At 40.7% G+C, this 24,081-nt stretch overlaps 2 protein-coding genes across 2 annotated transcripts; one reads left to right on the top strand and one right to left on the bottom strand.

Moving 5' to 3' along the window:
• The first annotated feature begins 1,870 nt into the window (after positions 1-1,870).
• LOC118280826 (tubulin beta chain-like) lies at positions 1,871-16,431 on the top strand. Its single transcript, XM_050700953.1, has 12 exons — positions 1,871-2,064; positions 3,213-3,324; positions 6,377-6,499; positions 9,552-9,653; positions 10,093-10,220; positions 11,237-11,404; positions 12,163-12,277; positions 12,694-12,764; positions 13,554-13,693; positions 14,183-14,342; positions 14,826-14,927; positions 15,539-16,431. The coding sequence occupies exons 1-12, from the start codon at positions 2,008-2,010 to the stop codon at positions 15,641-15,643; spliced, it is 1,383 nt and encodes a 460-aa protein (XP_050556910.1). The 5' UTR covers positions 1,871-2,007; the 3' UTR covers positions 15,644-16,431.
• A 2,805-nt stretch (positions 16,432-19,236) lies between these two features.
• On the bottom strand, positions 19,237-21,281 carry LOC118280829 (uncharacterized). The gene is made up of 3 exons (XM_035601206.2): positions 21,260-21,281; positions 20,140-20,342; positions 19,237-19,417 (listed from the first exon to the last, which is right to left on the bottom strand). The coding sequence occupies exons 1-3, from the start codon at positions 21,279-21,281 to the stop codon at positions 19,253-19,255; spliced, it is 390 nt and encodes a 129-aa protein (XP_035457099.2). The 3' UTR covers positions 19,237-19,252.
• Between the last annotated feature and the right edge of the window lie 2,800 nt (positions 21,282-24,081).

Here is a 24,081-nt window from a genome sequence, read left to right as displayed (position 1 = left end):
TAGTCTGTGATTTTTATGCACATACGCAGAATATTCACAAGTACATCTAACTTATTATTCTGTGGTATAATTATAAATAAAATATTGTATCTGAATTGATAAGAAGGGTTACAATACATTTAAAGTCTATTTTATTTATTAGGTAATTTCTTTATCGCTAGTCAAAAATGCTGTAAAGGTAAAGAAACCTCCTTTTCGCTATTTGCTCTGGGAGTAGTCTTATAAAAAAAAAATCCCGCCAAATTCATACCCAAATGGCGATTTTTACCAAAGATCAAATCAAACTATGATATAGATCGCGATCATGATAAGATACTATATCTATTTTCTACATATTAGTTAAAAAATACAATGGTTTCATACCTACAACATCATATTTAATAAAAATGAATGGCGATATTTTTATCTTGAAAAATATTTGAAATGTCAAACCCTTACTCACGGATTTATTTATCTTACAAAATCCAAGAATGTATAGTGTTTGTATGTTTATACAAAACCTACCACACCTTGATTTCGATTAAAATATTGATTCAATGACGAATTAATACGTCTTTTATATATTGAACCCTCATTTCATAATGTTTTGTACGTACGTAGAGGTCTGTTACTATGGTCGTTCCCACCAATATAAAATAAACTCTAAAAATAAAGATTTTCTTTGCTATGGGAGGTCTAAGTCACTGGTCTTGTTATATTCCCTGAAACGTTATCATTTTATCTTTTATCAGTTATTGCATTATTTATCAGTTGGAGTTGCTAGCTCACAGAATTTATTTTACAACAATAAATAAAAACATCTGTATTATTACGTATTTTAAACTCCGATGACGTATCAAAAGCTTGCCAGCCGAATAGCGATTCTTCAAAAAAAAATTACAAAAAGTTAACGGCGTCATTATCCTCAACCAAAATTTGATTTCAATAAATTGAGCTGTGACACTGCTCTCAACCAATCCAATAAAAATATGGAATATAATAAGCTACCACAATGCTTAATAACGCGGAAGAATAATGATTTGTTATATAAAAGTTAAAGTTTTTGAAGAAACACCCGGACCGCAACACCAAATGAGTTACAAGTGCGTTAACGGCTGTTGAGAAGATAATTGCCTTTGGTGACATTAGTCATACGGTGAAACAACAAATTACATAACGTTAAGTGTTGCCTAGTACAGATATTTTAGCTGATGCCTGATCCGAAGCTGCGGACTACCTAGCGGATTTACCGGGGCTCCGGCTCGAAGTACAGGAGTAGGAACGGGGTGGTTTTTTAGTCAGTAAGAGTCTGATAATCCGTCTCGCTTCGCCCAAGGTCGGAGAACTCATTGGATGATTTTCCCCCCTTAAAAAAAAATAAATCTTATCCTTAGAATATTATTTACTACATAGTTTTTGCTAACAATTCACTCACTTTCCCGTGGAATAAAAAGTATTCTATCACCCAAGTCAGCTCATACCCTGACTGTATACCAAATTTCATCAAAATCCGTTCGATAGTTTCAGCGTGATTGTCGGACAAACATCTAAACAAATAAACTTTCACACTCTTAGAATAATAATGTGAAGTGATTAGGACTACCGGGATGTTCTACGTGAGCATCATATCATGCGTGGAACGATACAATAAGATGCGCCCTCAACTAGATCCGAAAATTACGTATTACTACATGATTTTGTTCAATAGTTTTACAATTACTGAAGTAACCGTCAAAACAAGGTCGTATTGGTCAATCCTGTGACAGAAATAAACATATTTTAACAAAACTTTAGTAAAAATAGTCGATTTACATTTAAAACAATATTACACCTGGTCACTAAATAAAATTCTCCTCAAAATTAAGTAAATTTCTTACGCGGCAACACCGTTCAGTCGGCAATCAACACTTCGAAGAAGTTGTAAGATAAAACGATATGTTGTAAAATCATTTGATATTTGTTCAGCACGGAGTGTCGAACATATTTTTTATTAAAAACTACATTAAATAGTTATAAAAACATATCAAAATGCGTGAAATAGTTCATGTTCAGGCCGGACAATGTGGAAATCAAATTGGATCCAAGGTTAGTTTATGTATTTTCATTAAATTTTCACGAAAATCTATGTTAAAACAGCGCTCTCTACCGATGAAGATAAGAAATGATTTGTTCGCCGTTCAAAATCCAATTTGTTATATTGAATTTACGTTTTTTTAAGTATTTGTTAGGAAAATAATTCGATTTAAATTAATAATGTTGTGTTTCTTATACCAATGTTTTCGTATGTTCAGTAGAAGTTAGTTGGCACTTTCAGTAGTAATTTCTATAAGAATTAGGGGGCGTGGAGTTGTGAAATGATACCAAGGTCGTTCCCATTAGTACCTACCTCCATAATTCGTGATAATTTGTGTATAATCACCACTTTGTATCGCGATAAACATGCACAGAAGAAATTGCTAGAAAAAATGCAAGGCAATTATTACGATACCGTGACCTAGTTATTGTAAAATTGCATGAAAAGAAACGTGTTTGCTAATGCCGCATTACGTATTGTTGCCGGTTTGAGTACAACGCCATCTGTTGTCGAGTGGATGAACTGTAATGAAATTTGCTGAAAATGTTTTGTGTTATATCTGATTTGAGTATAGTAAAAGTGATGATCTAGCATTACTTTGGTTTTTAATTCTCTACCCCGATCTTTGTACCTGATAGGCTATAGCTACATCTCTTCTTTAGACCCATAATATTTCTTACATCCCCGTTTCGACTACCGGGCTAGGCAAACATATTTTTACCGGCCTTGAATTTGGCCAAGTAAAAACAGGTACTTTGTAAAACGTTAGAGTCGACAATATTTACGGTCGATCACTACTAGGCGATATTCGCGTGCACTGGGGGCGCGAGCTACCACAAGGCAAAACGCGAAAACGATTTTGCCACAGGCTCGGTTTCTATTCCCGGGTCGGGCAAAGTATTACTGAGCTTTTGTCGGTTTTTCAAACTCAGTAGTAACACGGAGTCTGGAATTGTGCCCAGTACTATACGCTCACCCCCTATTACATGGGACTTATAGAGTACTTGCAAATGGTGAAAACTGGGCACACATCTGCTACGCCTTCGGAGATAAAAGGCGTGACGTTGCTGCAGTAAAGCAAACTCGTACTAAGGGCAATGTATTCTTCAGAAAATAACATCTGACTTAATTGTATTAATTTGTGTTCCATCTTTCGCAGTTCTGGGAGATAATATCAGACGAGCATGGCGTGGACCCCAACGGCATCTACAAGGGAGAGAGCGATCTCCAGCTCGAACGCATCAAGGTGTATTACAATGAGGCGTCCACAGGTAACATTATATTAACCTTTATTTCTTTCACTTCACATGCCCTTCGCTTCAAGCTTCCTTGTGCGAACTGCTAGGGAGTGGAACTCCTTGCCGCCGTCCACAGGCCTAGTCCTTTTCATCATCGAACCGCAAGACAATCGGCGAGGCGTCACCGCTTCATGGTAGATATCCCATCCACTCGCACGAAGCGCTTCGCTTCAAGCTTCCCTGTGCGAACTGCTAGGGAGTGGATCTCCTTGCCGGAATCTGTGTTTCCTGATGGGTATAACCTAGGTGTCTTCAAAGCCCGAGTGAATAGGTTGCTTATGGGCAGACGTGCTCCACCGTAGGCCGCATCATCACTTACCATCGGGCGAGATAGCGGTCAAACGTCGACCCATAAAATATATACTTACAAAAAAAAAAAAGTAAAATATGTTCAATCCACTAGCCCATCAATTAATGTCTTCTGGAGCTGCGGACTACCTAGCGGGCTTATAGGGGCTCCGGCTGGAAAAGCAGGAGTAGGAACGGGGTGGGTTTTAGTCACTAAGAGTCTAACACTCCCTCTCGCTTCGCCTTGGCGATAGAAGTCATTAGATTATTTTTGCCCCTTAAAAAAAAGCTTGACGACGCACTCCACGCCTCTCATAGTTGGCTGGCATGCCCCGTTTTCTCATCCGTATGACATTGTATTTATGGTTTATTTCAAATTGATTTATTCTCAGTATCTTCACCACGCCTCCGCCGATGTGCGCTAGGCCTTACACAATAGTCAGTTATTGAGATACTGCCCTAACCATGCAGTCACAACATCGATCTGATATGTTTGTAAACAAAGGTTCTGTTACGTAATTTTACTGCGACCGGTCACCATTAGCTTATTCGGAGAATATTTGAGGGGGGAAAATCGTTCAATGACTTCTCCCGCCTTGAGTGAGGAGAGTGTCAGACTCTTACTGACTAAAAACCACCCCGTTCCTACTCCTGCTTTTCGAGCCGGAGCCCCGGTAACTACCTAAGTAGTCCGCAGGCTTGACATGTGCTACATTCAGTGCCAGCCTTAGGGGGGCGTGATGTGGCGATGGCCCAGGGCGACAAATTCTGGGGGGCGCCGATGCCGCCGTCGATGAGATCCGCAAAAAACTAACACTTGATATTGCTTCCCTCAAGTGGGCGCCACAATTTTTCGCCCGGGGTATCATGGCCCTTAGCCGGCACTGGCTACGTATTACATAGTATGTGTAGCCGGTGTGGGCACCAATTACATATGAAATAGTTCATGTTGTAATGTCAAGGTTAGCAATTGTATTGTTAACATCACCTCGGGCAAATTATCTTCACACGACATATGACCGTGGTCCGTGATCAAATTACTCAAATTGGGCGCTCCGAGGTTGTTTTATGTAGATGGATTTGTCATATGTAGATTCTCTGTTTTTGAACTTCGACGAATGAAATCAGAAGATATTATATGATAAAGAAATAATGGGAAATTGATTTTTTTGGCACCGGTATGATTGTCAAGGTAGAGTCGGTAATTATCTCACCACTCCTACTCCTCCCGTGGGTCGAGTAGGAGACTGTACATCGCACAGAAACCTGAGAACTAGGTACCCAGTAGAGTTAACAGCAATCTCTAGTATTGAAACTTTTGCAATAGATCCAGAGCTGCGGATCTAGCAATTACCGGAGCTCCGACTCGAAATAGGAGTAGAAACGGGGTGGTTTTTGGCACTACGAGTTCTCGAAATAAGTAGAAATAGAGTGGTTTTTGATAAGTAAGAGTTGACACTTCCTCTCAGCTCGCCCAGGGCGTATGGAGAAGTCATTGGATGACTTTCATCCCTCAAAAAAAAAATGGTCGGATGTATATCTCTTCCCGTGGGTAGTTGGGGACTAATTTTACAGAAACGTGAGTACTACCCGTAAAGGTAGCAGCGTTCTCTAGTAAACTTGAAGCTTTTGCAATACGACACAGAACTGCGGACGATTTAGCTGGTTACCGAGGCTCCGACTCGAAATAAAAAAAATTTTTTAGTCAGTAATTTTTTTCTCGCCTTGGCCAAAGCTCCTTTAAGTCATTGGATGATTTGCCCCTCACAAAAAAGGGGGCTCAAAACAATAGGTATTGTTATATTATACCTGGTGGAATAAAAACTGTAGAGCTACGTGTAGCAACTCACCTACGATTCACAATCACGTATGAGTAATTTGAGTGAGCCAAATTAAAGTCGTATGACATCATTCTAAGTAGTATTTTCAACGTACTTTACTATCAATACCTCAGTATAATGTGTTATTATTCCATCAGATCCTAAAAATAGACTTATAGTAAATACCTAGGTCCAATATAAAACATTAGTTATTAGATACCTACTATCTATGTTTGAGTTTGATGTTGATAGCTGATTACGATAGATGAGAAAGATAAAGTGATGCGATAGTTTAGGAATTAGGACGGGTTAATTGCTTTTTGAAAATACATTATGTCCAGCTCTGCAATTTTATAATATAACTAACTATAATTCAATTCAAAACATTCAAAGCTCGATCGCATTTTCGCATTGTTATAAGCCGGTAAACAACAGACGGATCACCTGATGTAAGTCAATTGCCGCCGTCCATGGCCGCCTGAAACACCAGAGGAGATACAAATGCGTTAGCCTGCCTTTTGGGAGTTAGGATTTAAGAAGTACCTGGGAAATAGGGGATTGGGGAGATACTGAAGAGGGTAATTGATCAAGATTATTTTCACAACCAATGACAATGGCACTGGGATCGAGCTCACTTTGTGTTTCGAATTGACAATTACAGAATAGCCTATGCAACCCTTGCAGCCTTTGCCAGTAGATGCTGAGCTTCTCAGTACTCACTTACTATAAGAGAGAGTCATGACCATAATCTTCTCAGTCTTTCCATCAAGTACTACCCAATAAATTTCCTAGCAACTACAACAACATATTTTAGCATAGCACGCCTCTGGGGAAAGTGTACTCTAAGTGCCCATTGCTGAGTACAGGCGATGTACACATGTGATTGTTATGTTTTAATTGTGTACATTTTGTTCCAGGCAAATATGTGCCACGTGCAGTGTTGGTGGACCTGGAGCCAGGCACAATGGACTCCGTGAGGTCTGGGCCTTACGGTCAGCTGTTTAGACCAGACAACTTCGTGTTTGGGCAGAGCGGAGCTGGTGAGTAAACGCCATCTAGTGGTGAATAGATGTACTAGATTTGTTAGACATAAAAATAACGTTAGTAGACTAATGGAAGGCTATTAAACTGGCGATGTTATTAAAAATAATATTATTGTTCTATGAGTTATTCTTTAAGATCTAAAACTACATAAAACAAAAAATAGAAAACAATAAACATTAGACAAGGTACAAGTCCTGCCATCTAGCGTCGAATAGATAAACTAAAAAGCAATATTTCAGATTATCATTTATTGATTATAAATATTATTTTTATTCATGCATTTTCCTTATAATCTAATCTCATTTAGAACAGGTTTCGATTAAGTAATTTTAATGCATTATTTAATCTTAAACTTTTGTAGTAGATTAATTAAATTATCTGTCATTATGTATTTAAGATAATTGTTTTTCGGTATAATTAAATATTTGTTTTCGATTTTCAAATAAGCATAAAATTAAAAAACTGTCGTGGACCCTGCAAATTCAATTTTACTGCGCATTTTTTTCTTATATTTTTTTATATATATAATACTTCGCCTTAACGTAAAAAAATCCCCCTGCGGTGCCCAATGCGGGCCACAGCGACGACGACGACGACATTTCCGGAGGTGACCGAGGCAGAACTGAGAGCGGCGGTGCGCCGGATGGGCGCCAAGAACACCGCCCCAGGACCCGATGGCCTACATGGCAAGGCGTGGGTCCTGGCCTCGGAGGCTCTCGGGCCTCGATTAATAGGTCTCTATAGCGCATGCTTGGAGAGGGGCCAGTTCCCGCTTCAGTGGAAGACGGGAAAACTGGTCCTCGTGAAGAAGCCGGGGCGCCCTGCGGACTCTCCGTCCGCGTACCGGCCCATTGTGCTGCTCGACGAGGTGGGAAAAGTCTTCGAAAGGATCATTTCGAACCGCCTCGTCGCGCACTTGTCCGGATCTGGGCCGGACCTCGCGGATGGCCAGTTCGGCTTCCGCAGAGGGCGCTCCACGGTGGACGCCATCATGCGCGTAAGGGACCTCACGACGGGGACTGCAGTGTCCAGGGGTAAGGTCGTTGTAGCGGTGTCTCTGGACATCGCCAACGCCTTCAACTCCCTACCCTGGAGCTGCATACTGGAGGCACTCCGGTATCACCGGGTTCCTACCTACCTCCATCATATAATCGAGGCCTACCTGACAGACAGGTATGTCATATACCCCGGTCACCAGGGCGAATGGAAACGGCGAGAGATGTCGCGCGGTGTTCCACAGGGTTCGGTTTTGGGACCGCTCCTGTGGGATATCGGTTACGACTGGGTGCTGCGCACCGACCTCCCGAACGGCGTCGGCGTAATATGTTACGCCGACGATACGCTAGTGTTAGCGCACGGGAGGTCGCACCAGGCGGCGGCCAACTTAATGGCGAGAGCGGTTGCGACAGTTGTTGACAGGATCCGGCAATTGGGACTCGAGGTGGCGCTCCACAAGTCCGAGGCCATGTGCTTTCATGGCCGCGGGAACGCGCCACCTCCGGGTGGGTCCCAAATAACGGCGGGAGGAGTTTCCATCGGCATCGAGACGACGATGAAGTATCTAGGACTCGTCCTCGACAGTCGATGGAACTTCGTGGAACACTTCCGACGTTTGGCTCCTAAGTTGGAGCGGACGGGGGCTGCGCTTAAGCGGCTCCTGCCAAACCTCGGGGGGCCAAATGCCTCCTGCCGGAGGTTGTACGCGGGGATCGTGCGGTCCATGGCCCTCTACGGCGCCCCTGTGTGGGCGCCGAACCTGATGCGGCGGCCAGCTCGGGCGCTGCTCACGTCCCAGAGGGTCATGGCCATCCGGGAGATCCGTGGATCGAAGCGGCGAACCTCCTTGCCGGATTACCGCTGTGGGATTTGGAGGCAAAGGTGCTCGCGCGCGTCTTCAGTCTGCGCGCCGACGCGTGTCGCCGGGGCGAAACTCCACTGCCGCGCCAGATCAGTGCGTGGCGGGACGAGCTCCGGCGCGATCTCATGGCGGAATGGCAGCAACGACTGTCGCAACCGAGGGCTGGGCTCGCTGTAATCGCAGCGGTAAGTCCCCTCTTTGAGGAGTGGCTTGAGAGGCGCCACGGCGTCCTCACCTACCGCCTAACGCAGGTGCTTACCGGACATGGGAGTTTTGGTAGGTTCCTGTTCCTTATTGGGCGGGAGGAAACGCCCGGGTGTCATCACTGTGAGGACCGCCCGGAGGACACGGTAGAACATAAAATGGCGGTGTGCCCTGCGTGGGCTGAGCACCGCCAAGTCCTCAGGGATGTGGTCGGCGACGGCGACCTCTCGCGCCCGGCACTGGTTCAGGCCATGGTGCGGAGCGAGAGGGACTGGGATGCCGTCTCCTCCTTCTGCGAAGCAGTCATGCTAGCTAAGGAGGAGGCGGGGCGCGTGAGAGAACAAACCTCCTCACGCCCCAGCCGTCGCGAAAGACACTCCGGGCGTAGGGGATCCCGAGACGATCTCCGGCCACCGTAAGTGCGGGCCTGCGGACGGCGAGCAAGGGTAGCTCACCGCCCGAACAGAACCAGACCCGTGCGTGCGGCGCGTCGCGTTCCGCGCGCGCCTCAATGAGCCATCAGACCACCACAGATGGGGCCCAACAGGGCTGATGCCTGATCCGGAGCTGCGGACAACCTAGCGGGTTTACCGGGGCTCCGGCTCGAAAAGCAGGAGAAGGAACGGGGTGGTTTTTAGTCAGTAAGAGTCTGACACTCCCTCTCGCCTCGCCCAAGGCGAGAAAAGTCGACGATGTTCCCCCCGCAAAAAAAAAAAAAAAAAAAAAAAAAAAACGTAAAAAAATATTAACGAAATAGATTTCTCGAGATTTGCGCTTCACAACATATTATAAATAGATAACTACGAAAGTAAAATATAAAATACCTCAAAAGAAATACTTAATTATATTGTATTTAATTTAATAGTCAATTTATCAACGAAAGTTATAAGACTAACATCGCTCTACGACCAATAGGAGCCGTGCAGCGGAAAAAGCCGCGCGGGGGTCGCAACTTTTCTACAATTTTTTGTTTTTCTTGTCTTTAGGTAACAACTGGGCAAAGGGGCATTACACAGAGGGCGCTGAATTAGTTGATGCCGTCATGGATGTCATTCGTAAGGAGGCAGAGGGCTGTGATTGTTTACAAGGTAATTATAGCTGTATTGCGTTGATACAAACCAATCTGTATCATTTTATTGTCCTTAAAATTATTTTCTCTTTCGATCTCTTTCACTCAAAACTGTCCTCACATAGTTGAAATATCGAAACATGGTAACCAAGAATTGTATTGTGAACCTGATTGAAAAAGAGTAACGCATATAGTTTCTTTCTCATTCTTGTGCATAGGAATCTACGCTTTGGTTATATCTAAATTTACTTTGTTCAAGTGCCTTCATGTCTATTTGAAATACATTACAAATTATTTTAACTATGACTAGGTTTAATTTTGAGTGAGTTTCGTGATATCCTTTTTTAAAAGATAGTTGCCAACTGTACTTTAGATATTCCGATGTTTTATAATTATTTCAACATATTCACTTGGTGTACATTAAAATTTACTTAAATAAATATTAATTACGTTTCCAGGATTCCAGCTAACCCACTCCTTGGGCGGAGGCACAGGATCTGGCATGGGTACTCTGTTGCTCAGCAAGATCCGGGAAGAGTTCCCTGATAGGATCATGAACACTTTCAGCGTTGTACCGTCACCTAAGGTAAGTTGTTTAACACGTTAAGTGCAGAACAGTCTATAACATCGACCGGAGTGATACCACGGCCTCACAGAAAGCTTATCGCCCGACTTGACAACCAGACGCTTGCGTGCGGCGCGTCGCGTTCCGTGTGAGTGAGAGTTACCAGACCACCACAGATGGGGCCCAATAGGGCTGATCCCTGATCCGGAGCTGCGAACTACCTAGAGGGTTTACTGGGACTCCGGTTCGAAAAGCAAGAGTAGGAACGAGGTGGTTTTTAGTCAGTAAGAGTCTGACACTCCCTCTCGCCTCGCCCAAAGCGAGAAAAGTGACTGGATGATGTCATTCAAAAAAAAGTAGTATGTATGGGCGGCGGCGAAATCGCTTTAAGCCATCAGGTAATACGTCTGCACGATTACCGGCTTGTTTCATAAAAAAAAAATAAAAAATAACACCTCGTCTATGTCGCGCTTGTAGTGCGGCGAGGAAAAACATAGACTTCTCTGTCGTGCGAAGGCTGTCATTTCTATTTGAATTGGAATTAGACGGTGGGGCTTAATAGACCTCGTATCGCAACAATGGCTGGTTTAGGATAGGGTTCAAAACGCCTCGTACCGCAGTTAATGCAAAGTATAGTAAAAACAGTGTCAAAGGGAACGTGTTAACTGGAAATATAATTATGTATTGGGAAGCTGCAGGACAGTTGGTTTCGACAGCAACTTTTTATTTTTTATGGTATAAGCCGGTAAACGAACAGTCGGATCACCTGTTGGTAAGCAATCGCCGCCGCCCATGGACACCCGAAACACCAAAGGCGTTACAAGTATTTAGTCTGCCTTTTAGGGGTAAGGAATTTAAGGGGGTTCGTCGATTAAATTGGGAAGGGGCCGCCGGTAATCTCACTAACACAACGCAAACGTGGTTTCACGTCGGTTTTCTGCTCGGCCGTGGTATAACTCCGGTCGAGCCGGCCCATTCGTACCAAAGCATGACTCTCCCACACTTAAACCTATATACATATTATTACCTTCCCACAGGTGAGCGAGGTAGTCCTAGAGCCGTACAACGCGACTCTCTCAGTGCATCAACTAGTGGAGAATACAGACATGTCATTCTGTATCGACAACGAAGCTCTCTACAACATTTGCTTCAGAACGCTGCGACTTGCCAGCCCCAGCTACGGTGACTTGAATCACTTGATTTCGGTGAGTATATTGTTTTATTACTAACTATATGACACCGTGATGTCGTCTTGGTTTGTTTGATTTGATTCAGCCGCTCTCGAGATTTGCGTTTAGGAGTGGATTCAGCGATTTATTTTTATACCTTAGTAGTAGATAGTTTTCATTATACATATTTGAATAAAAAAGATATGTGTTATTTCAGGTTATAGTATATCGTTGTTTAATAGTATTTCATTATAGGAGAGCGTACGATGTAGGAATATGCTAGTCTACATTTGAATTGTATTTAACGCCATCTCTTAGTTAGTTCCGTAAACGAATTGTCGCAAGTAATAATTGAAAACAAGGTGAACTTTCTTTACAATTTATCATTCTCTTATTCAAATTATGGCCAGTAATTGGACAATAATGAGGGCTTAGTACGATCGAAATGAGAACATTCGGTGCTCGGATTGATTAGTTCATTGGAGTCGGTCAATCAAAGCGCTGAATGCTGTCTCGTTTCGATCTCGCTAAAGGTAAAACAAACTCGTACTCAGTCCTCAGGTTAATGATGATCATGATGATGATAGAAATGATGATTGATCATGTTATTGCAGATGTATATTTAAGACAAATATGTATTTTGCATGTCATTATATTATGACTGAATACTGAACTCATCGACATTTTGTAACACCTTTTATATAACTGTATTCATTTGCAAATAAATCCTTTGATCTGGACGGTATTTTTTGTATTATTTTTAATAATCTATCTATCTATCTGTACCTCCACAGCTCACAATGTCAGGAGTGACAACGTGCCTCCGTTTCCCCGGACAGTTGAACGCCGACTTAAGGAAGCTGGCTGTGAACATGGTACCGTTCCCTAGGCTGCACTTCTTCATGCCTGGTACGTATTACTGAACTTTAGGTTTAGGCTTAGAATATGTTTATTTTTCACAAGAATCACATACATAATTCGCTCACTGAGAAGCAATGTTTACATAATAGCAATTTAGAGCGCAGGCAATTAGTTTAGAAAGTACGATTATTTTAGGATATTTTATTGTGTTGAAAAGTTAAAACAATTTGTTTTTGACCTAGGAAACTACCCAATCCAGTTAAAACCTGTAAAGTTTTGTTAATCGATTGTGTTCTTTGTGTTAATAATCCTCAAATTAAGTTTAGATTTAGAATAATCTAAACTTAATTTGAGGATTATACTTATACGTGCAGTCTTTAAACGTCAATTTGTACCCTATGGATGACTTTAAAATAATTTTGTTTTGATTTATTTTGATTTAAACTACTTTTATTCTATTACAGGTTTCGCGCCTCTTACGGCTAGAAATTCGTTCAACTTCCGTGCACAGACCGTTCCTGAACTAATGAGTCAGGTGCGTTTATTTATTTATTTATTTCTATTAAAACATATCAACGGAATAAACACCAACATTAATAAAAAAACAAAATGAAGATTTGAGATTGTTATTGTGAATATACAACTTAAAAATAACTAAAAAAAAGGAATAAAAAGTAATTTATTGTGAATTGTAGATTTTATCTAGACTCAGTTAAATTTTTGTTATAAGTAAGTTGTTTAGTTCACACAAATTTATTACCTCCCAATCATAACAAATACAATTCAAACTTAACATAATTCCGCCGTCTCACTGCCCCAGCCGCCAGATGGCGTTAAGTGAGACTAGTTTAAGGGTGTTATCACACCAATCGATCGATAGCCCATCGATGCCATCGATCGACATCGGTCGACGTTGATCGATTAGTGTGGTAGTAAAGCTACTACACTAATCGATCAACGCCGACCGATTGATCGACGCATACCGGTCGACTAACCAATCGATCGATTGCCGGTCGATAGCATCGGTTGACTACCATCGGTCGATGGCATCTATCGGCTATCAATTGATTGATGTGGTAGATACTATCGATTGACGTCTACTAATGCATTCTACCATCGATCGATGCCATCGCTCGCTCGATTGGTGTGGTAAAACCCTTAAACAAGTTTCCCCACCCCAACCGCTAGATGGCGTTAAACTAGTTTCCCCACCCTAACCGCTAGATGGCATTAAACTAGTTTCCCCACTTCAACCACTAGATGGCGTTAAAAAGTTTCCCCGCCGCAACCACTAGATGTCGCTAACCTCAATATGTTCCACCAGATGTTTAACTCCCAAAACATGATGACGGCGGCGGACCCCCGCCACGGCCGGTACCTCACCGTGGCCACTATATTCAGAGGCAGGATGTCCATGAAGGAGGTCGATGAACAAATATTGTCGATACAGAATAAGAATTCAAGGTAAGCCTAATACTTATTGTTGGTATTTATTCTTAACACATAGTTTAAATGAGTAACGTAGATTTCATTCTTCATCATTCATATCTACATTTTGAGACGAGAATCTAGCTAAAGAAAAAAAAAACGTTATTAATAGCCCATGGTCAGTCAGTCACAAGTCAACATTCCACTGCTGAACTGTAGGCCTCCACTACATAAAAGGGGTTGGCCTTAATCTCCATGTTTGTCAAACAGATTGAAGTCTGCAATTTGATGCGATAAGATCTAGGTATATTAAAAAAAAAAACACATCAATCTTGTCCAATTTTTTTATGGGTAATATCATCCAATTGCTTCTCACATCTTGGGCGAAGCAAGAGGGACTTTTATCGACTAAAAACCACCCCGTTCCCTCTCCTGCTTTGAGCCGGAATCCTGGTAACCTGTTACGTTATCCACAGCTACCATAAGACTATATTACCATTTAATATAAATAACATAATTTCACAGCTACTTCGTAGAATGGATCCCCAACAACTTGAAGGTCGCCGTGTGTGACATTCCCCCGCGCGGACTGAAGATGTCAGCCACATTCGTGGGCAATAGCACCGCCATACAGGAGATCTTCAAACGTATCTCTGAACAGTTTACTGCCATGTTCCGTAGAAAGGTGAGTGGGGTGAAGGGTCTTTTTATTTTTTTATGGTATAAGCCGATACACGAGCAAACGGATCACCTGATGGTAAGCAATCGCCGCCAATGGACACTTGTAACACCAGAGGCGTTACAAGTGCGTTACCGGCTTTTTAGGAGATAGAAATTGAAGGGACTGGTCTTCTCCCGGTTGTGCAGTCTCTTTTGAGCCTTTCGGCTTAAGTCATTCTGTCTCCTGCATTAAATTCACCGAGGGAAGTGGAAACTATTGTTTTCTTTTTCTTCTCCTCTAATAACATCTTCTGATTTGTTTCGTTGCGGGATCCAAGACAGTCATTCATGTCCCTGGGACGCGCCGGACTTTAGTGTTCCGGTGTTTTCATGGTTGTATCTACTGTAGATCCTTGCTTAGAGGAGTTGCAGCGGTATGGAAGGTTGTGGCGGGCTTGTCCCATTTATAGGTGTATTATCTACTTACTTTTTCCTTTCTTCCTCCCAGGCTTTCCTCCACTGGTACACGGGCGAGGGCATGGACGAGATGGAGTTCACCGAGGCAGCCAGCAATATGGCCGACCTTATTTCCGAGTACCAACAGTATCAGGTAAGGAGATATTGTTTTATTAGTGACGATTTACAAAGAATAGTATTGAAAAAGAGTAACCTATGGTGTTCCTTAGTGTTCCTCATTCCAAAGTGTTCCTATGAAAAAGAACGAGCAACTAGAGGACTGACTGACAGACAGACATTTTTTTCAATATTATAATATTTGCTTTAACGTTCAAAAGTTCCTTCCTGGTCTATTTTATATATAAGGTATGAGAGGTGAGGCACTTAGCCCACCCTACGTAAGTCTGTATAATATTGATTCAATATAAAAAAAACTCTCATTTTAAATGACATGAAATTACTAAAAAAATAATTATTATGTTATCGGTTTACACGCGTAACTGTGTAACAAGGAACTCGACCACTTTCAAGCCATGCTAGAGGCTCATATTCATGAGCAGCATTCTGTCTACTATAGTAGCAGCGCAACTATCGCCGCGTCATGTGTCGTGGATGTTACTTATAAATATGAGCCTCTAGCATGGCGACATGCTAACAATACATCTGTAAGCGTAATAAAAACTAAAAATCTATTGTATTGTTAGTGTAGCATGGATTTCCGCAAAGTAACGCCCGATTCTATTCTATAAACACTTAATTTCTCAGGAGGCTAACGTTGATGACGAAGATATCTTCGAAGAAGAAGAGGAACAACAAGACGAATACCAGGCAGAGCCGAGAGAAGTTAATAACACCATGGCCATGATATAAGAACCAACACACTTGTAACTCTTCTGGTGTCGGCGTTAGGCGGCGCTGATTGCTTACCATCAGGTGATTACTGCTCGTTATACCATTAAAACCCAGTCCTTTCTTCCCCAAAACGCCGGCAACGAACTTGTAACTTCTCTAGTGTCGCGGGTGTAGTTAATTGCTTACCATCAGGTGATTACTGCTCGTTATACCATTAAAACCCAGTCCTTTCTTCACCAAAACGCCGGCAACGAACTTGTAACTTCTCTAGTGTCGCGGGTGTAGTTAATTGCTTACCATCAGGTAGTTCTGTTCGTTTGCCGGTTTATTCCGTTTTTACACTTCGATCCAGCCTTTTATATAGAAATAGCCTGTTTTGTACCCTTAGTATAAGTTTGTTTTACGTTTAAAGTAATTGAAACGAGACCTGGGGCCTTAGTCTACTATTACAATTGTGTCAGAATGGTCGATCATTGAGCAATGCGAGAGGGACGGAGCTATGTAGGTTGTATAGCTCCGTCTCTCTTGCACTGCCTAATGGTCGTCCATTCTGACTCAATTGTAATAGCAGACTAAGGCTCCTAATTGGTTGGTTTATTCTAGCCGGCCAATCAGAGCGCCGAATGCGCTCTCGTTTCGATTACTTTAAACGTAAAGAAAATTCATACTAAAGGTACTGTATACATTCCCTTTAAAAAGCTATACTAGTGCTTCTAGTGTCGCGAATACCGTCATTAAAATATCATTAAAAACAACCAATGTTTTGTATTTATTATTATAATTAGAATATACAATTTAGAAATCAAGTCTTTTGATTATAAACATTTTTTTTATTTATTATTCCTAATTTTGTTTTGTTTAATTAAGCATTTTTTGTACTTTTAAGAGTAATTTTTAGCATTTTTTCATTCAATTAAAGCATTTATCTATCTAATTATTTAGTAAAAAAAATGTCCGTTCCGTTGATTGAGTCAATCAATTGTTTCCTAATTCCTTTTTAATTAGAAAAAATAATCAACAAAGTAATTTAACGTATCAGATTGTCAATTATGCATGGTTAGAAGTAATTAGTAAAGCGCTATTTTTACCAAAGTTATTGCCAAATATAGCCTTACCCTTAGTTATGAGTTTGCTTTACGTTTAACACCTTCACTGCGGTAATAAAATGTATTACTTTCACCTGGTGCGGTGGCGGTCCAAACAAGCCTTTTTTTTGAGGGGGGAAATCGTCCAATGACTTCTCCCGCCTTGGGCGAGGCGAGAGGGAGTGTCAGACTCTCACTAACTAAAAACCATCCCGTTCCTTCTCCTGCATTTCTAGCCGGATTCTGGTAACCCCGCTAGGTAGTCCGCAGCTCCGGATCTGGCATCAGCCCTACTGGGCCCCATCTGTGGTGGTGTCCAAACAAGCCTGCCATAAGCATTTCAGACAGTGCGTGGCGGGCCTTTTGAGCCTGCCAATACTATAATGTCCCGTCAAGTCCCGCCTCGGCGGAAAGTTATCACATTTCGCGTCCGCACTAGTTGGAAGGCAAAAAAGGGCCGATTATGGGAGATCCGCAGTGAACTGTTAAAAATCGAAACGAGAGCGCGTTCGGTGATTGGTTGGTTTATTCGAACCGGCCAATCAGTGCCGAACGCGCTTTCGTTTCGATTACTTTAAACATAAATTGAAAACAAAAATTAAACATATGAGTGTGGGAGAGCCATGCTTCGGCACGAATGGGCCGGCTCGACCGGAGTGATACCACGGCCTACAGAAAACCGACGTGAAACAACGCTTGCGTTGTGTTTCGTTGTGTGAGTGAGGTTACCGGAGGCCCAATTACTTCCCTTCCTAATCTTCCCAATCCCCGATTCCCGAACATAAATTCCTAACTCCCAAAAAGTATGCAACGCACTTGTAATGCATCTGGTGTTTCAAGTGTCCATGGGCGGCGGCGATTGCTTACCATCACGTAATACGTCTGCTAGATTACCGGCGTGTTCCATAAAAAATAAAAAAAAAAAAAAAAAAAAAATAAAGTAAACTCGTACTAAAGGTACAGTTTATTGTATTTTTGCAAAGGTTATTTTTCAAAGCTGCTATTTTTAGAGATTGCTATTCGATATAATTATGTATAATTATAAAATTATTTAAGTAGGACTGTCATTCATTTAATTGGGTATTTTTCATAGTCCATACAATAAAATATTAAAAAAAAATAATCACGCTTACGTCCACTAATTAGACGTTTTTAGCGAAAAATTTAAATGTGAGTTACCTACACTATTTGATGCAAAAAAGTGTTAGATAAACTCATTATTACTCAAAAATCAAACAAAAAAGACATTTCAAGATTGCTATTGAATTTGTAAAATACCCAATTACAGTTTTTCTGTATAATATAGTGTGACTTTTCACAATGGGACTTATAACACAAATGGTGAAAAGTGGGTGTACATTGTATAGTGGCATTACGTGCCGTAATGTGCACCTCTGCCTACCCCTTTGGGATAAAAGGCGTAACGTTGACGTATTTTTAAATTCTGTTATGTTAAGTTGCACTGTATTATGTAAACTTTAGTTTTTTTCTTTTGTTATGTTATAATTATTATTATATATTTATATGTATGTACCTAGATATCAAACATAAGGCTAAAGTTTGTTGCTGTGAGCATTTATAGTTGAAACGATGTGAATGTTAGATTTTATTGTTTTCTAAATAAAAATAAATATTGTTTCGTAATTTCTTGTGTTTTATTTTATTTCTTTTATCTCCAACCTGTCTGCCAAATGTGGTGATTATGGTAAACCGTCATTTGTAGGCCAGTAGTACAACGGTGCCCCAATCCCCGATTCTATTGCCCAACAACCTTTCATTTTATAGACCCCCTAAAATCCTGTAACGCAGTAACCGTTTATAAACTGTTAATTAAGTGAGTAAGTCATAAAATTAATATTACTCATTAATTATGTCTCACGAGTTTCAAAACATAAAAAAAGAATACACAGGACTAACCGAAAAGCTAACAGAGGCCGAGCTTTTTGAGGATTCATCTAACAGATGGCGCTAGTAGTGAAATGATATTCCAGTAATAAATGTACTAAGTACTAACCATTTTATTTCTTTAGTGGTAATTAAATAGAAAACAATTATAGTCGTAACAAATCTTATCACTATAATTAGCCTTATGACGGATACACTACCATGCGTATTGAATTTGGTGACGATTCCGATATTCCGTAATATTCAATAAACATGCGTAGCAAGGGTAGCTCGCCGTCATAAGTTCTAATTATACCCGTGCGTGACGGCATGTCGCTTATATCTTATTACTTTTGAATTTAAATTAGCTATATATGAAAGCACAAATTAATATAAGCGTGATAGGATTTTAATATTGAAATGTGCAATGGTGGGGAGGTTACCGGAGGCCCAATTCCCCCCTTCCCAATCGTCCCAATCCCCGATTCCCCAACAACCCTTACATTCCTAACCCCCAAAAGGCCGGCAACGCACTTGTAACGCCTCTGGTGTTTCAAGTGTCCATGGGCGGTGGCGATTGCTTACCATCAGGTGATCCGTCCGCTCGATTACCGGCTTGTTCCACAAAAAAAAACAAATACATTGTCCAATACAGTATTTATTTTCCTACATCATCGTAGTAAGACCATGCGATGTTCTGTTTGTCTTTTTGTTTCTCACCAAACGCAGACTTGTTCATAAGTTTATCTTGTGGCAACTTCCTCGCGAAGTATTGTTGTAGTACTCTTAGCATTTCACTGAGAAATTCTTCAGCATCTCTCTCCTGAAAATGTAAATAATTAAAGATAGGCAGAGGTGACAGAACGAAATATAGTTACTTAATTTTTTTGGTACTATGCTCGATGCACTAAACATATAACAAAGTCGCTTTCTCTGTCCCTATGTCCCTTTGTATGCTTAAATCTTTAAAACTACGCAACGGATTTTGATGCGGTTTTTTCAATAGACAGAGAGATTCAAGAGGCAAGTTTATAATTATGTATAGGTAATACATGCATAATATATCAGCGTTGCACCCATGCAAAGCTGGGGCGGGTCGCTAGTTATGTATAAAAAAGAGTAGCTAGCTAGCATCGGTAAAGATTACAGTGTACACAAGTACACTTTCCCTAAAAAAGCATCCTGTGGCAAACTCGTTATCCATCGGTCGTTTTCATTGTGGTCGCTTGCGTCGAGTGCGTGCGAATATCGCCTAATTTGTCAACATAGCACAACTTTGGTAGAAAAGCAACCTAAAGGTACGCGTCCACAGGCCCGCATCGCACGCATCGCACGCAACGGATTTTAGTTTGTCTTGTATAGAAACTCATACAACTGCGTCGACTGATCCGCATCGTACGGACCGCATCATCAGCAATCCTACATGCGATGCGTACTCATGACGTCATACGGAATGCGTGCGATGCGTGTGATGCGGGTCTGTGGACGCTTACCTCGATATTCGTTTTTTATTTCCATTAATTCTATTTTTAATTAATTATTTACCTCTCCATGTTTCGGATTAGAGAATAACGTTTTAATGTCATTGTTATCTGAAGAATCGGTTGGTTCATCAGCTCTTAGAATTGAGTGCTCCGGTTCTCGATCTTCGTCAGAATAAGCACTTGGACTGCTGTCGAAGTATCTATTCAGCCAGTTAAGATTTTCACCGAGTACAGCATTGCAGTTTAACGCGAAAACCAATGTACCTGGAAATAGGTAATTTGAATTAAAACCCTTTTTATAGGCTATTATTATATAAACGAGCAGACGGATCACTTGATGGTAAGCAATCGCCGCGTTACAAGTGCGTTGCCGGCCTTTTGGGGGTTAGGAATTTAAGGGTTGTTAGGGAATCGGAGATTGGGAAGATTAGGAAGGGGGGTAATTGGGCCTCCGGTAACCTCACTTACACAACGCAAGCGTTGTTTCACGTCGGTTTTCTGTGAAGCCGTAGTATCACTCCGGTCGAGCCAGCTTATTCGTGTCGAAGCATGGCTCTCCCACACTTAAAAATTAGTAGACCCTTAGTCAGAGCTGTATTATCCTTAAGGCAAACTAGCCAAATGCCTACGGCGCTAGGTTACAGGCGCCACGAGACGCACGTGTTCAACTGTCCATATAGTGACGGTAGCGCCAAAAATATATTAGGGGCATCTATGAAGCGTTTGCCTAGGGTGCACTCTAGGTTTAATCCACCTCGGCCTTTAGATACCCGCGGAAAGAGTAGGGTTAACAGTAGCACATGTATACTCCGCTATAATCACAAGGCTACGGCAATATCCTACTAATATTATAAATACGAAAGTTTGTTTGTTAGTTACTCTTTCGCGACAAAACGGCTGAAGGGATCGAAATATAATTTGGAACAGGGGTAGATTATGGTCTAGAATAACACATAGTCTACTTTTTATCCCACAGGAACGCGGGGGAAGCCGCTGGCAGAAGCTAAGATTCCATAAAAAGGATAAAATAATACTATGACCTCTGAGTTTGTTTCGGCATTTCTTCTCAGAGTAGTCGGATAGGAAATGCCGGCCTCATCTAGCTATTTGAAATATTGACGTGTAAAAGTGTTATTTTATAACCTATTTACAGAAATAAATATCATTTATCATTTACTTACCGAGTAAAATCAAAAGTGCCATGTTTTAACGCGAAAATCAACACTATCCGCTTCGAAATTCGTTCTCAAAATGCAAGATTTCGATTATCACACTTAATCTCCCTTTAATTTGATACATAGCAAAGCATTATTTAAAAATATCGATAAGCATTTAAGGTACCTAAGTGTTAAATTAAAATTCCGCGTTAAAAAGTTACACGCTTCTTTGAAGTCAATTAAAAATTGGATAATTAATTCTTCGCGCTTATTTTTATAATTAAGTAGCTAAATATAGCTGATTGTATATGGATATACGATTTTACATATAGTAGTTTCTGCCGGCGGCTTCGTCCGCTTTCTAGTAGGATAAAAAGCTTTTCCACCAGAGATGTGCTATGCTACGTTGCTGTGGATACGTTTGGCTTCCACCAATCATATTCATTGATACACATAGCTTAACACTGGTGGAAACGGGTTCAACTAAGCTATGTTTTTATATGGAAAGATACGTGCTATGGATGCGTGCTATGGATGTGTGCAATGGATGTGTGCTATGGATGTGTGCTATGGATGGCTACTATCGATACATCGCATACTCGAGCTGCGCATCTTCCTCGCGCAGCTACATAGCTTAGTATCAAGGTAAACAGTCACATAGTTTCACAGCTTTTTTTTTTGAGGGAGGAAAATCGTCCAATGACTTCTCCCGCCTTGGGCGAGGCGAGAGGGAGTGTCAGACTCTTACTGACTAAAAACCACCCCGTTCCTTCTCCTGCTTTTCGAATCGGAGCCCCGGTAAACCCGCTAGGTAGTCCGCAGCTCCGGATCCACCTAGTGGGAGGTCTACCCACGTTACCTCTTCCCAGTAGGTATACAAAAGTAGGTATACTTCGCATGTAACAAGGATAAAAAATAAAACCAAAAAATACTGATTAAATAAGTTTATTAAATAAATTATTAGCTTGCGTAGTAAAATATCATCTAAATATGCTTCATCTATTCATATCACTATTATATATACATACAAAAACTCACGGCTTTGTCCGGCTTTACAGTATACAGAAACTACAGAGCGTCACTCGCTATGATCCTTACATACAATTGATTTATTTACAAAACCTAATTATACATATATAATACCGTATGGAGAAACCTCTTATGACTTAATTTAAACCACATATTTGTTATCATCTTGGCTGACGATATACGAAAAATGAGCGAAATAGGCCCAGTAGGTAAGCCATTTGAACACTCTTTACAAATACGGCATTATAACAGCCGCGCCGCATGTCCGTAACATTCCTAGACAACCTACAACATTACAGCTCTTCTGTGGTCAAGGAACATGGAGCTGTTCACACAGAATTTAATACTTGATTAATTTCATTATATATTTTCGGTTTTCGTTGAAATATTTAGTTGTATTATGCTTCTGTGGACTAGTAATACTTGTAGTTTCATTTAAGTCATATGAGTGATCTCCATACTGTATATTAGTTACTCCCGCGCACTTCTATCCGCTTCTCTTAATGTTTTATAGCCTATAGCCTGCTTCGATACATGGACTATCCAACACAAAAACATTCTATTCAAATCGAACCAGTAGTTCCGGAGAATATCGCGTTAAAACAAACACACAAACTCAGTTTTATAAAATTAAGTATAGATTAATATAAAAGCAGCCATTTTTTTAAGTTTTTCTAAACTAGCGACTAAAATTTATCGAAACAAAATTCGATAGTCGAAATCTTCAATAATGTATTTGCATTGCAAAAATTATAAGGCTCGATAATAATTAAATAAATACTAACTACGTACTAGTAGTTACCATAATTAGTACAAAAAAAATATTTATGTAATTATTGTACTATTTCTTAGAAATGATTCCTAGCTTTCTAAACATATAAAAACTAATCACGCTTTTTATCTGTCTTTTTAGTTTTTACCACACCAATCAATCCATAGCCGACAGATGCCATCGATCGATGGTAAAATGGATTTGTCGATATCCATCAATAGTTTCTACTAGACCAATGCCATTGTCAGACAAGGTTGGTTGGTTGGTTAGTCGACCGGTATCCGTCGATCTATTAAAGCTACCACACAAATAGATCTATAGCCGATAGATGCCATCGATCGATGATAGAATGGAGCGGTCGACGTCAATCGACAGTTTCTTCTAGACTAATCGATCGATAGCCGATAGAAGCCATCGATCGATAGTTTCTATCACACTCATCGATCGATATCGGTCGACACCCTTACAGTTACATTTTAGTTATCTCGTCCAGCGAGGCAGTATAATATTACACTAATTTATTATTTACTTATTATATGTACAACAGATCTATTATAATTACTATTAAATACTATTTGTGATAAGGCCGCGTAATCAGCGAGATTTATAGGATTTTTCACATAAGATCATGCCTTTTAACCCCCAAAGGAGTAGACAGAAGTTCACATATACAATGTGACTCCCACTTTTCACCATTTATGTTATGAATCCCATGTAATAGGGAATGAGTATATGGTTATATCGCACACCTAGTAATATATTGGTACATTTACGGTTTTCATAGTTTACCTGACTTGTTTAGTTTTTAGTTTACTGACCAATGAACCGTTGTTTTACGTGCGTGAGGGGGAAACTACAATAATGGTATAATGACACTTACGACCTCTCTCGATGAATATGGAAATAAATAGATTAATATGCACTTTTAAACACGTAAACCATATAAAGTCAATTTCGCATTTTTTGCAGATGTGTCAATATATTACTAGGTGAGCGATATATCCACAAATTGTTGTTCCGGGTCTGAGTGTGATGTGTATATGAA

This window comes from Spodoptera frugiperda, chromosome 19 (genome assembly GCF_023101765.2).
Source record: "Spodoptera frugiperda isolate SF20-4 chromosome 19, AGI-APGP_CSIRO_Sfru_2.0, whole genome shotgun sequence".
Taxonomy (NCBI): Eukaryota; Metazoa; Arthropoda; class Insecta; order Lepidoptera; family Noctuidae; genus Spodoptera; species Spodoptera frugiperda.
The sequence above is the reverse complement of the archived record's forward strand: the minus strand, read 5'-3'. Positions and strand labels throughout refer to the sequence as shown.

What these genes read in the sequence shown, in the direction of transcription:
- LOC118280829 (XM_035601206.2), bottom strand. Translation starts at nt 21,281, where the DNA reads ATGGCACTTTTGATTTTACTCG. An exon ending in GGCACTTTTGATTTTACTCG is followed by an intron (nt 20,343 to 21,259) that starts GTAAGTAAATGA and finishes ACCTATTTCCAG; the next exon opens with GTACATTGGTTTTCGCGTTA. An exon ending in CTAATCCGAAACATGGAGAG is followed by an intron (nt 19,418 to 20,139) that starts GTAAATAATTAA and finishes TTACATTTTCAG; the next exon opens with GAGAGAGATGCTGAAGAATT.
- LOC118280826 (XM_050700953.1), top strand. Translation starts at nt 2,008, where the DNA reads ATGCGTGAAATAGTTCATGTTCAGGCCGGACAATGTGGAAATCAAATT. An exon ending in GAAATCAAATTGGATCCAAG is followed by an intron (nt 2,065 to 3,212) that starts GTTAGTTTATGT and finishes CATCTTTCGCAG; the next exon opens with TTCTGGGAGATAATATCAGA. An exon ending in CTGCCATGTTCCGTAGAAAG is followed by an intron (nt 14,343 to 14,825) that starts GTGAGTGGGGTG and finishes TCTTCCTCCCAG; the next exon opens with GCTTTCCTCCACTGGTACAC.